The following is a 12,986-nucleotide window of genomic DNA, read 5'->3' as shown; positions in this document are numbered from 1 at the left end:
ATCACTACTATCAGGAGAACCAGAGGATAGAGCGGAGGGAGCCACCTGGCGTGGCCCAGCAAGGTGCACTGTATTCGGACACACGCTCCGAGCAGCTAGTGTGACGCCACAGAGTCAAACCTTTTACACTTTTCAAATGCCGCCACACAGCATACACACAAAATGGTTTTCTTGGAAAGTGAATATTTGTTTGCTAGTGAGCTCAAGGGGAAGTTACGACAGGCTGTTAATGTCACAGGCAGGAGGAAAAATTAATGCTTGATTTGCTCACCCACACAGTACAGGTAATCTGGCCTCATTGGAGGGTTTTTTAAATTATCGGTTATCGGAGCAATTTGTAAAGTTATCGGATTTATCAGTATTCTGTCATAATTCCCCCATATCGGCTCGATAATTATCCATCCGATAATTTCCATAAAGTGTAACGGATGGCAGCATGTGAGGCTGCGCAAGTGTACGTTGGTAAACCTCACTCCCTCTGCCTTAGGGCTTTTGGCCGTGTGGTCAGTGCTCTCGTCTTCCATTGCGAAGGTCCTGTGTTCGAGCCCCGGAGCGGGCAGTGTGAAGCAGGGCCGGTTACATAAACATATAACAAAAATGAACGAAAGCGCTGTCGAATTTTCTGGGCTAACAAATTCTCATCACGGTCCAAGAAGCACCATAAAAGCAAATTGTTCACATTTTTTACCAACCTAATACTGCATGGATTCAATTGAAGATGTACAATAGTTCATGAAGTTCATCTGTCACAATCTTATCTCTGTTCCAACTTGCTCAACTCAGGTGTTACTCAGGTACTACAGCATATAGTCAACGTGTTCTTTGTGATTTTTTTTCCATGCTGCATCTCAGTACATGTACTATGTGCGTATACTTTTTTTTTTTTTTTTTAAACAAGTGAAATGAAAAGTCCTCATCCAGGCACAATACCAACTGACTTACTGTGCAGTTGCATAGAAATAACCTAGGTAGAGTGACTTGAACTATTTTTCAGTTTTTTATTGCAAGACACCACCTGTGTCGACATTCATCACTGGGAGGAGCTTATTTATGTGGAAATAAAAGACATTTGTTGAAAGAAATACATTGGAATTGTCCTCCAGGGAGTACACATCTGTTGCCAGATTTCCTGGGCGTTGCTGCTTGTACTCCTCAGCTCGAGTCAGCCTCACATTGCAAAACACTGCTAACATGAACACCTTGCAAAGCATACAGTCGCACTAAATGTCGCTGGTATGGAAAAAAAATCCCACTGCAGCTTGACAAAACAAATATACAGTACTTCCATTCCTTTTGGGCATGCTCATGAAATGGTAAGTAGGTAACAGGAGCCAACACGCTCCTTTTCGTAACCGTCTCGACTGACAACAATATGGACTTGGCAAAGACCCATCAAATAGCAAGTGGGAGCGATGGAACTAACTAGACATGATTTGACTTCACAGGGGGACCGAGGGCTGCCAGGGCCTAGAGGATCGAGAGGACAGCAGGGGGTTGGACTTAAAGGAGAACGGGTGAGTATCATTAAGGAATTTCTCTTCGTAATGTCATTAAATCATTCGTGGGGGTTATGTTCCGCAGGACCATCGGCGAATGACAAACTGTAATTGATACGCACACATTTTTTGTTTGACAACGGCTCACTCCTCCCCCTCAAAAACCTCATGCTAGCTTGACATTGATGGTCTCCTCTGATTTTGGATCAACATTTTCCATAAAAGTGATGAGATGCCGCTCGAGAACCCTCCCCTTTTCTCTTCAATTGCCATTGTTCACTGGCGACACTGTAAGGCTCGGCTTGTGCCGGAGACTGGATCCCAAGATGCGTGAGCCGATGAGGTTTAGGAAAGGTATTTATTCCAATCCAATATGCAGTAGGTGATGGCACAAAACAGGATCCAAAGTACAATTTAGGAATAAAAATACAAACAAAAAAACACCCGGAATAATCACGGGGAAAAAGGGCATAAAGACCTAAAGGAGCTACCGAAAAGAGGTAGAGAAATTACTGGTAACAGTTCAGTAAACACAAAAGGGCTCTGCTGAAAACCAAGCAGGCACAGGGTAACAAGAAAGGTTACTTACACTGCCGGAGTAAGCCGGGCAGGGAACAAAAGGTAGTGCTAGGCAATAAGGCACAATATACAAGTAGTAGCAGAACAATTGGTTAGCTGCTGCAGATGAGGGCCTGAGCCTGAGCCAATTCATGATCTGAATCTTGTAGGAAAGCCCTAGTTTATTATTGTGAGGATACGGCGTTAAGCCGTGACTCGGACCCCAAGATGCGAGAGCACAAAAGTATTTATTACAAGGCGAGGTAATAAATAACAAAATTACAAAGTACAAACAAGAGTGTGTTTGTCCAACAACACACACCCGGAATGGACACGGGGAAAAAGGAAATACAAAAAACTGAGGGAGCTGCCGAAAACCAGGCAAGGTACAAAATGCAAGAGTCCAACAACAAAAAGCCACTGCTGAGAACCAAGCAGGCACGAATGCTAAATAGCAAAATACTCCCACTGTCGGAGGAATGCCAGACGGGAGATATGACAGGATAACACGATACAGGTAGAGGCTAGCAATAATAGCACAGAAGGTTGCAACAGCGAGGCGCATGAGCTGGCACGGTAGGCAACAATCTAGCAACAAATGGATGACGGCTTGCTGCTTTAGTAGGTCATCCAGATAAGCTGCAGGTGCGTTAATTAGAGCTGGCTGAGATGGAGAGGATGTGCTGCAACAGACAACAAGAAGAGGGCAGCAGAGCAGCACACAAATCCTGACAATTATTTAATTTTCCATTTTTTTCTTGTTTCCTGTTTATTTTGTTGACTAGGTATACTTCAATGTCCTTTCTGTTTTGCAACAACCTGTTGTGTCACTATTTCGTCCTGGAAATTTACTTGAAATTGATGCGATATTTGTTGTATATGTTGACTTTTCTCTTAAAAAAAAAAAAAAATAATTTAAATTAAAGCATGTTAGTCGAAAAAAACCCATCTTCTGGTCTCTTCGGAAAAACTCTGCGTAAAACTTCCTTCTTTTGGTCAATCTGGCCATCAAAATAAAAGCACACTGCATGTACTACATGCACGGTTAAGCAAACATGACATTCAGCCCTTTCTCATTCGAAAAAGAAAAAATTTCACCCAGATTCACCTCTTCAAGTTCACCTTAAAAGAACTATTTTGGCTGGAAAACAGCATATACTACATAACACGCTGTTAATGTATTGATTGGCTGCGTGAGTAAAACATAAATCTTCATTGGCTGAACAATGTTCGTCATTGTGTTATGTTGTTGTCTTGCTGTCGCTTGTCACTCACGGAGTTGCATTACAAAATGGCACAGAATAAATTGTTGTGTGAAGGGATATCTGATAATATTGGCTCACTGATATTGGCCCGATATTAATACAAATTTAATATCGGTCAGTGTTGGTATCAGGATTTGGCCCTATAATGAAAGCCGGTAACAAACATAATGCTGTATATAGGCCTATGGGCTCCCGTATTTTCTGGCGTGCAAATGATTACCTCATCAAACTACCTCTCAAGTGTGTAAACAACTGTGGGTGGCTAGTAGCAAGTTAACTTGTTCCTTCCATCCATCCATTTTTATGCCGCCTAGCCTCACAAGTAGGAATGTATGGACATTTTCACCCAGTTCATCTGACTAAAGAAATTGAAAAAGAAATAGGGAAAGTTAAATACGCCAAAAGTACACATACCAGGAGAGGCAGCAGCAATAAGAGGAGTTATATCAAATGTACCGATGGAAATGTCCATGGATGAGGTGAAGAGAGAAATAAGAGGTGGCAAAATAACAGAAGCTAGACGACTCCAAACCAGCAGAGGAGGAGTAAAAAGTGACAGTGAAGACAGTGATTTCGACAAGGGGACGAGATTCTATAAATGTGACAAGTAAAATGAAGGAAGCAATAAAGAAGATAGAACAATGGTCATATGACTGGGGATTTAAGCTATCGCCCAATAAAATATGTTACATGACGATTACCAGGAAAAAAAGCATAAAAAATCAGAACCTGAAGCTGTATGGACAAAAGATGGTAAAAGTAGATCATTTGAAATACCTTGGTGTGTGGCTAGATCAGAAAGGCACATGGAAGACCCACGTGGAAAAGGTAGAAGAGAAATGTAAGAGGATAATAAACTTAATGAGAGCTGTTACAGGTAAGGAGTGGGGAGCAGATAAACAGTCACTAATGTATATACAGTCAAACCTGTCTTAGCGGTCACCTTTATAGAAGGGCCACCTGCCTATAGCAGCCACTGAAAAATCCCCCCCAGCAAATTTACATGTTATAGACCCTGTGTATAGCAGTCACCTGTCCAACGCAGCCAGCAGCCACCCATTTTGTCTCCCTTGGTCAATATCTGACCTGCATATAGCAGCCAAATTACCAACTCAAGTAAAAGCTTCATGCACGAAAAAGTTTGGTTTTTCAATCAATGAAGGTGTCGTGTGTAGACTTTAAGTACTGAGTCCTAGCTCAGTCACAATTATTCACAAGATCCACACAAACTGTCAGTTGTTCCACATCAAAAAGCCGTCTTCTTTTGAGCTTGCTATTTCCTGGTCAAACATGTAACTTTAAGAGCATTTGCACCAAAACATTACCGCAAAGTAGGCTGGGAACAGGACGTGCTCCCAGCGACACTACAATAAAAAAAAAAACATATGCTAGCATGCATGCGGCAGCGGGAGCAAAACTGAGTTCGGTTGTACTTAACTGAAGTATTTTATCAGTTATCAGTTATTATTAAGCCTCTAGCTTCCTTTTAGTAAGTAAAAACCTTGGCTATGATTGCACTACATTGTCATGTAGACCTACAAAGTACACTTGGAAGAACAAGAGGTGAATAAATGTATTGCAACTGATGTGAAACTGATGAGGGGTAGGATTAAATAAGCTTTGCTTCTTCCTACTCCTTTTTGGACATGCAAAATTGTGAATTGTACTATGTGATGTGCTACTGTTTGACTCATGCATGTTCAGGATTAAAACCATGAACCATAATAACAAGCCTAGTAGTGCTGTACAACTTTTATCAGCAGTCCGCAGTGCCATCTACTGGTCAACATTGTTATTATTTTTTTCCCTTTTTTCCTCTACTGGTCAACATTCAAACTGGACGCCAACCTGTCTATAGAGGCCACCTGTCTATAGCGGCCACTTTTGCAGACTCCCTCTAGTGGCCGCTATAGACAAGTTTGACTGTATATAGAGCTTTGATGAGAGCAACTATAGATTATGGAAGTTTTGTACATGGAGCTGCAGCTAAAACACATTTTATGAAAATAGAAAGAAATATTCACAAAGCATTTAGGATATGTACAGGTGCAATCACATCAACACCAATTAAAGCAATGCAGGTTGAGTTAGGAGAAGTAGCGTATGACCTGAGAAGAGATCAACTTATGTTAACATACTGGAGTAGACTTAAAGGATGTAAGCATGGACATCTGGCCAAGAATGTGATAGAGGAATGTTGGGAGTATAATACAACTAAAAGTAATAGCTTTGGGTGGGTAATTAAAGATAAAATAGATAAATATAACATAAAAAATATACATATGAATAATTCTACACCCATAAGCAATATTCCTATCTGACTATATCCTAAACCTGAAGTAGATATATATATATATATATATATATATATATATATATATATATATATATATATATATATATATATATATATATATATATATATAAATAACAGAGTTAAAAAATAAATGGAAAGATAGTGAAAAGGGACATAAAGCAAGTCAATATATTAAAAACAAATATTATAGTTACTTAGATATTTATACAGATGGATCAAAAAGCGAAGAAGGGAAGGTGGGGATTGGAATCTATGTACCATCAATGAATTATAGCATCATTAAAAGATTACCAGACCAGCTCTCGGTTTATACAGCAGAAATGATGGCAATTATTATAGGCTTGCAATGGATAGAGGAAATAAAACCAGATAGAGTGGTATGTTGTGTGGACTCTCTGGCAGCATTATATAGTATTAAAAATATGGAATCAAGTCGAGAGGATTTATTATTAGAAATACATCAAAGCTTATTCCAACCACACATGTTAAAAATAGAAATAAGATTTTGCTAGGTACCTGCACATGTAGGGGTGGAAGGGAATGAGGTGGCAGATAAAATGGCTAAAATGGGAATTAGAAGGAATGAAATTATAGATATACCTGCTGGTAAAGGTGAAGTAGAGGCAATAATAAAAAAAACAAATGATGGAGAAATGGCAAAATAGGTGGGACAAGGGCAGTAGTGGGAGAAAGTATTATAAAGTACAAAGATCTATCAGTGCACAAGGGGTGAAGAGAAAAAACAGAAAAGAGGAAATTGTGTTAGGATGAGGTTCAATCACACCAGGTTAAATGAGAAGATGTTTTTGATAGGGAAATGTAAATCAAAAGTATGTATGGAGTGCAAAAGTATAGAGAACGTGGAACACATATTTCTACACTGCAAGAGATACAGGGAAGAACTTGTAAAGTTAAGGATTAAGAAGATAGGAAGGGAATGGAGCATTGAGAGTATCTTAGGAACAGGTGGGGAGGGGGTAAGAGATATACAGAGGGCAGTGATAGAATATTTGAAGGACACAGGATTATATAATAGAATATAGATAATTATTAGAATATTTTATTATAGTATTATTATTAAGATTATTATTAGTAGTAGTATAGGTAGTCTTCTCATTATCTAAGGTAGTATAAAGTAAGATACTGTATATGGCCCATGTTACATACTCTGGTACTGTAGGTGGCGGTATGCACCTTTTAAAGTCATGGTTGCAACCCGCCATTAAACTAAAAGAAGAAGAAGAATAAGAGTAGGAATGTAACAATTCCCGGAAGTAAGCGAGTGTAAAATCTGACACTGCGTGTCAATTAGGAGAGTCTGTGGAGATGCTGCTTTTTCATATGATATCGGGTGTATTTTCATTCGTACACATCTTTGTTAGGTAGAATACTTTTTCTTTTCAATATCGCATTGGATTTATACTGAGTGTTGGACCACCTCTAGTCATACGAGTGCTTTGAAAGTTTAGTCCAACTTTAAGCCTTTCAAACTCATGGATCGGAGCTTCAGGACAAGATAAAAGCTATGTAGGAAATAAAGTCACTTTAATACTGTATCTATCTGCAGATGAAATTTCATTAAAATCTGATGGTGCAAAATATGTTCATTTTGGCTCATAATTACTGTGTACATGCAATTTGTCGTGTGCCTACATGAAAATTATGACACTTGATTTTTTGATGATCAAAAAATGTAAAGGGCTATTCTCTTGACATTTAAAACAAATGGCACAGCCTAAGCCTAATCGCAAGTATTTCTCAGATGTTGTTTCTCAGTTGTTTACAGCCACGTTAAGAAGATAACTGCTGATGCTGTATCCATTAACTTTACAACAGATATGTGTTTAGATAGTTTGATGCAAAAATGTCATAATGAACTTCATAAAACTTAATCACAAAATAAAACAACCAAACATGAGCAATCAGGAAAATAGAATACGAATAAATAAACAAATATAGATATATAAAAAAACAGATCACATCGAATTTCTAGTGCAATAATACATAATAAATAATAATAATACATAATAAGGTAATAAGTCTAGTCCAGTCCTTCCATGACAGGAGATATGTGATGTTACACATCTTGGTATCTGTATCGGTTGACATTGGAATCAGAAATTAAGAGCTGAACAATTCCAGCATATCGGTTCTTGGCAAAAAAGCCAATATCAGATATCCCTAGTTATGTGTTCATTTTATTACAGCTCATGTTGGATTTTATTTCGTGCACTGCGTAAATTTGCTGGGCGCTGACAACGCTTGAGCAGTGCACGATTGTGCAGGCGCGCAGCTTAGAGGAACATTGGTGGTCAGGCTAGCGCTACAACCTTTTGTTTGCTGTGGTGCCGCCTCCATCTCTAAAGCGGCTTGTAGTGGTGCGTGGATTCGCTGCTCCCAACCTGTCAACGTTTGCATTTTTGAAAATAAGGGAAATTTTCTGGAAAATGAGAAAAATTTTGGTCTTTGGTCACCAGAATTTTCCCACATGATCATTATCATTTAACCATTCATTAAATTTTTTTCCTTTTTTTTTTTTACCAAACATCTACAAATTTGTAGGGCTATGAATGCTGAATAGCAAATACACGCAATGTCGATAAATGCCTTTCAAAGCCAATCACAAAAAACTATCTGCGTGTGGCGGCAACCCACACTGTGTGCTGTGCCAAGTAGGGTTGCCAACGTCTGTATTGAGGGACGTCCCGAATTGCCACGAGAATCAAAACTAGTCTGTAAAACCTCAGTGGCTTCAGTTTGACAGCTTGACACAGGCTACACCAATCGATGCCAGCATTTTTGATCAGTCCTTTATCAAACCTATTGCCGTTTGACTTTTCTTGCATCGTTATTTACATGCATTGCCTAGCTGTCACAAACAAACAAGCAATGCGGTTACTTTGGAGCTCGTTTTTTCCCCACGAGGAAGTGGATATCACATTCATGGGGAACGTACAAACTCTTTCAAGTGAACAATTTTGCTCTCTTGTTGTCATTATACTAATTATGTCTTGTCCTCAAATCACTATTTGTGTGTGGTTGTTTCATGAACATAAACACATAGTGTGTCCAGCCTTATGATGGTGATACTATCACAGGGGTCTCCTAGCTTGCCAGCTGATTTTGAGTAGCTCACAAAGGTTCAAAGAATATTTGCTTCAACTCTTAGTAATTTTTTATTATAACTGTTCAATTCAGACCGTACGCCTTTATATAATGACAAATGACCACAAAATAGCATAAAGACAATAGCCACATTGTTTAAGTGGCGATCTGCTTGGTAAGTAAAGTAGTGTACAATTGAAATGTTGCCAGTCATAAATAAAACACAAATAGTTGACAGCGCTAATAGTGATTAAAGTAGGAGACCAAGCAGAGCTTTGGGACTGCAGTAACGAGGACCGGCCAATTACTGTAATGTCGCTTATCAGATAAACTATTACATTTACTAGTACTACTCAGCTCATACACTACATACTCTATAGTTATGTAATGGCCTACAGTTATCATACAAAGCAATACCATACATAAGCAATACTAGCAAGCATGTAACTTTAAATAGCCAAACTCTGACTAAAGGCAGAAGGTTACATGATAATGTGTCTTCAACAATTCTAGGGTGAATTGGGGCCTGCAGGACCTCCAGGACCCACTGGGCTCACAGGACTGGGCATACAGGGCGAGAAGGTTTACATTTTCATAATTTCAAACCACAACATGTGCACGTTGCAGCCTGTATTGCTGGAATAAACTGCAATACTGTGCAGGGAGTTGAGGGTCCAAGGGGTCCGCCAGGAGGACGCGGGATCCCAGGAGAAGGTTTGCCAGGACCTAAGGTTGGTGGAAACCATTCTTGTTCTAGAAGCTACTGTCTGCTGGGAAGACCGTCATGTGGTACAATGTCTTTGTAGGGGGACCAAGGTTTACCTGGAGAGCAAGGATCTCCAGGAGACAGAGGCATTGGTGAACCGGGTCCAAAGGTGAGACAAATCTTAATTCAATTAAACATACCATAAATGCTCTAAGTATAGCTGGGACTTTTATTTATCTAAAACACAAAGTGCATGGAGCCTTAATTAGAAGCAGGTGGTAATTAGTGAGGGGCTGCTGTTTCCCTGATTTTAACTTTAATAATGATTTGGAGTCCATTTATTAACAAGTCTGTTGCACAACACAGCAGCAACAGCAAACAGCAAATCCTGTTAATGCCAATATTTTTTGACTCCAGTGCTAATTGTTTATTTACCCAGCGACGATGGGAGAGTTATGGAAGACAGGCATTAATTGGAGCATTTACAGTGTACTATGAATCCTTTTGCCCGTACTGTATGTGTCAATGTGCTGAATATATCAGTATGAAATGATGGCTCTGTGTGGGTACAGGGAGAGCCAGGATCTGCTGGTTTGGGCGGCTTGCCGGGTCTTCCAGGAGAAGATGGGGCACCAGGGCAGAAGGTACAGAACCTTTCATCAACAACCCTAACCTGTGTCTGTCTGATGTTGCCTTCTGGTAGACTTGAATCAAGCGACTAAAAGTTACATTTCCTCTTCTAGGGGGAGCCTGGGTTGCCCGGTTCAAGAGGTCCTGAGGGACCACCAGGTGTTGGCACTCAAGGAGAGAAGGTGTGTATTTTATTGGTTAGTAGTTTGCATCTTAAAATGACAACAAGGTTTACCGTAAAGCACCGTGTATAAACCGCACCCGTGTATTAACCGCACCCCCATTTTCAGGCTCATGGCGGGGGAAAAAAACAAATTTTAGTTCATAAATGCTTGCCAACTCTTTCATCTCAAATCAACATGCGTAAAGGTACCAAGCAATTTCAAAAAGAAGAAGAAAGGAGAAATCTGAACTTCGGCATCTAGATCTTTAATATTATGGCTGAGCACAGATTAATAATAATAATAATAAATCAAAATAAAGAAATTAGCAATTTTCAGAGATGTTTTGATATCTTATCTTTCACTGCTTCTCTTTTTCTCTATTATTATTTTATTGCATTGCTTCAGTGTGAATTTGAATAAACTCCAACGTTGTATTGTATTTTACATCTGCAATGTTTTAATGGAAGCTTAGGTTATCTTCAGTGTATGTAGAGATCGTTTCACTGTGTGAAAATACAGACAGCCGTCAGATAAGTTAGTTGCATACACAAGCATTTTCAGCAACTGTACAGCAGAGGGCGCTAAAGTCAAAGCAACTGTCTGACCCACAGACGGTTATTCAAAATGGGCTTCTCGTCAATTTTTGCGTCTGGTCACAGACCTGTCATTGTGTATAAACCGCACCCCAATTTTTTGCTTCTTACCAGTGGAAAAAAAGTGCGGTTTATACACAGCGCTTTATTGTAGTTGCTTTCTGTGGTATTCCCTTGTAGGGAGACCAGGGTCTGAGGGGCATTCGTGGATTACATGGACCTCCAGGGATCTCAGGACCATCTGGACCAAAGGTAGAACAAATGATGGTGCTTAAATTAATTACCAGTACATTAGTTCATGTTCTTTGCAAACTCAACCTTTCTAGGGGGAACGTGGGGTGCCAGGTCCGCAGGGCAATCCAGGGCAGCCAGGACGATCCATAACTGGTCCAAAGGTAAATAACCTTAAATACAGTACACTATACTGTATTATCAAACAAGTAAGCAGGAAGTGTGTCAAAACTAGTAATCATCACTCCGTCCTCAATGTCTTGTCTTCAGGGGGATCTAGGTCCTTCTGGTCCCCCTGGACCAATTGGAGAAACAGGCCTTGGGCTTCCAGGTCCAAAGGTAAAGTCTACATTTAGAGCCATCCTTGTGCATCCGTCTATTTTCGATGCCACTTATCCTCACTAGGGTTGCGGGGTTATGCTGGAGTCTATACCAGTGTTTTACAAAATAATACATCAACAATATGTTGTTGACATGACCGTGTTTGCGCTTTGTTTCTCCAGGGGGATCGAGGTCTTATTGGTCTACCTGGTCCAGTTGGTCCAAAAGGCGAAGGCAGCCCTGGTCCTTTGGTTTGTACCATCAACCAGAACCCACAATATAACCAATCTCTCACTTTAAATTGTTAACTGGTAAACATGTTTTCTTTTCCAGGGCCAACCAGGCTTACCAGGTTTACAAGGAGAGCCTGGACCAGAAGGAATAGGAATTCCAGGACCTAAGGTTCCTCTACTGTATTTATATTGCTTAATTTGCACGATTTTTCTTTGGACTTTGTGTTGAAAGGAATCCTTTCTATTGGTTTGGTGACATTGTGTCTTTTCCAGGGTGACATTGGCTTTAGAGGATTACCAGGATTGCCCGGCCCACCTGGAGAGGGAATACAAGGCCCCCCAGTGAGATTATTTCCAGATTACTTCATACACACTTTCTTTGCAATGTGTAAATGCTGATGTTGTTTTGTAAGAAAAACAAGCGGTAATTTAAGTTTCAAATTCAGTAGCGAATAGAGTGTCATGAGACGAGACGATGCACAAAATCTTTACACTAATTTTAAGAAAAGTACAATGAAAAAATATGACTGGACAAACTAACTTTTTTATTTAACCAAGTCACAAAACAATGCAGGTGCATTTTTAAATGTTTATTGTCCCACAAATTGACACTCAAAGATGTGATTGTCAGCATTTTTTGAGATCAAATAAACCACTGTTATGATAATATACAATAATAATCATGATAAATAATAACAATAATACAGCTCACTGTTTTTCTCTTATCTACTCTTATCTACTTGTCTTTGTCTATTTACGTCAGCGCTGTCCAACTGTCCTTTGATATTTATAATAAAAAAATACAATTTATAATAAACAACAATATAAACATACTGTACATATGCAAAGACAAATCTTTGTGTTTTTACTAGTTATTTGTATCAACATTTTAGCATTTTGGAGTTACATTATGCCTTTTTGCGCTATTTGCCTACTTTTTGTTTATTTTATGAGCCATGTTCCACAAATGGCCCCTGCGCCACACTTTGGACACCCATGCATGTTTTGCCAGGAAGGCGATTGTGTCCAAGCTCTGCCTTCTTTGCACTATTGGTCAGGGGCTGGGTTGCATTGTGGAGTTTTTTTTTTTTTTTACAGCTTTCAGACGTGCGTTGCACGGCGTTATGCAGATGAAGCTCACTGCCACTCGCCTGCTCAGAGGATTCTTCAGCTTTGTTGATTGCTTGTATTTAATTACCAAATAAATGCATGACACAAGAAACACTTAAATGTGCGCTCTTACTGGCTAAATATAGCGACCATGTTGCAAGATTTTCAACACGGACCTCTTCTATGATGTGTGTTATGAAACGAAACCGTTGATCACCGGTGCTTGAAAGTGATGTAAATGCAATAAGCGTCAATGG

General features: G+C 39.6%; 1 protein-coding gene across 2 annotated transcripts in view; it reads left to right on the top strand.

The window, feature by feature from the left end:
* The window catches only part of col28a2a (collagen, type XXVIII, alpha 2a), a 48,057-nt gene that overhangs the window by 25,316 nt on the left and 9,755 nt on the right, over positions 1-12,986 (top strand). For both annotated transcript variants that reach the window (XM_054788396.1, XM_054788395.1), the window contains exons 15-26: positions 1,446-1,514; positions 9,255-9,323; positions 9,404-9,472; positions 9,548-9,616; positions 10,020-10,091; positions 10,191-10,259; positions 11,015-11,086; positions 11,161-11,229; positions 11,336-11,404; positions 11,569-11,637; positions 11,720-11,788; positions 11,893-11,961. In XM_054788396.1, the coding sequence (XP_054644371.1) occupies positions 1,446-1,514; positions 9,255-9,323; positions 9,404-9,472; positions 9,548-9,616; positions 10,020-10,091; positions 10,191-10,259; positions 11,015-11,086; positions 11,161-11,229; positions 11,336-11,404; positions 11,569-11,637; positions 11,720-11,788; positions 11,893-11,961 (834 nt within the window). The remainder of the gene's footprint in view (positions 1-1,445; positions 1,515-9,254; positions 9,324-9,403; positions 9,473-9,547; positions 9,617-10,019; positions 10,092-10,190; positions 10,260-11,014; positions 11,087-11,160; positions 11,230-11,335; positions 11,405-11,568; positions 11,638-11,719; positions 11,789-11,892; positions 11,962-12,986) is intronic.

This window comes from Dunckerocampus dactyliophorus, chromosome 9 (genome assembly GCF_027744805.1).
Source record: "Dunckerocampus dactyliophorus isolate RoL2022-P2 chromosome 9, RoL_Ddac_1.1, whole genome shotgun sequence".
NCBI classification, from domain to species: domain Eukaryota; kingdom Metazoa; phylum Chordata; class Actinopteri; order Syngnathiformes; family Syngnathidae; genus Dunckerocampus; species Dunckerocampus dactyliophorus.
The sequence above is the reverse complement of the archived record's forward strand: the minus strand, read 5'-3'. Positions and strand labels throughout refer to the sequence as shown.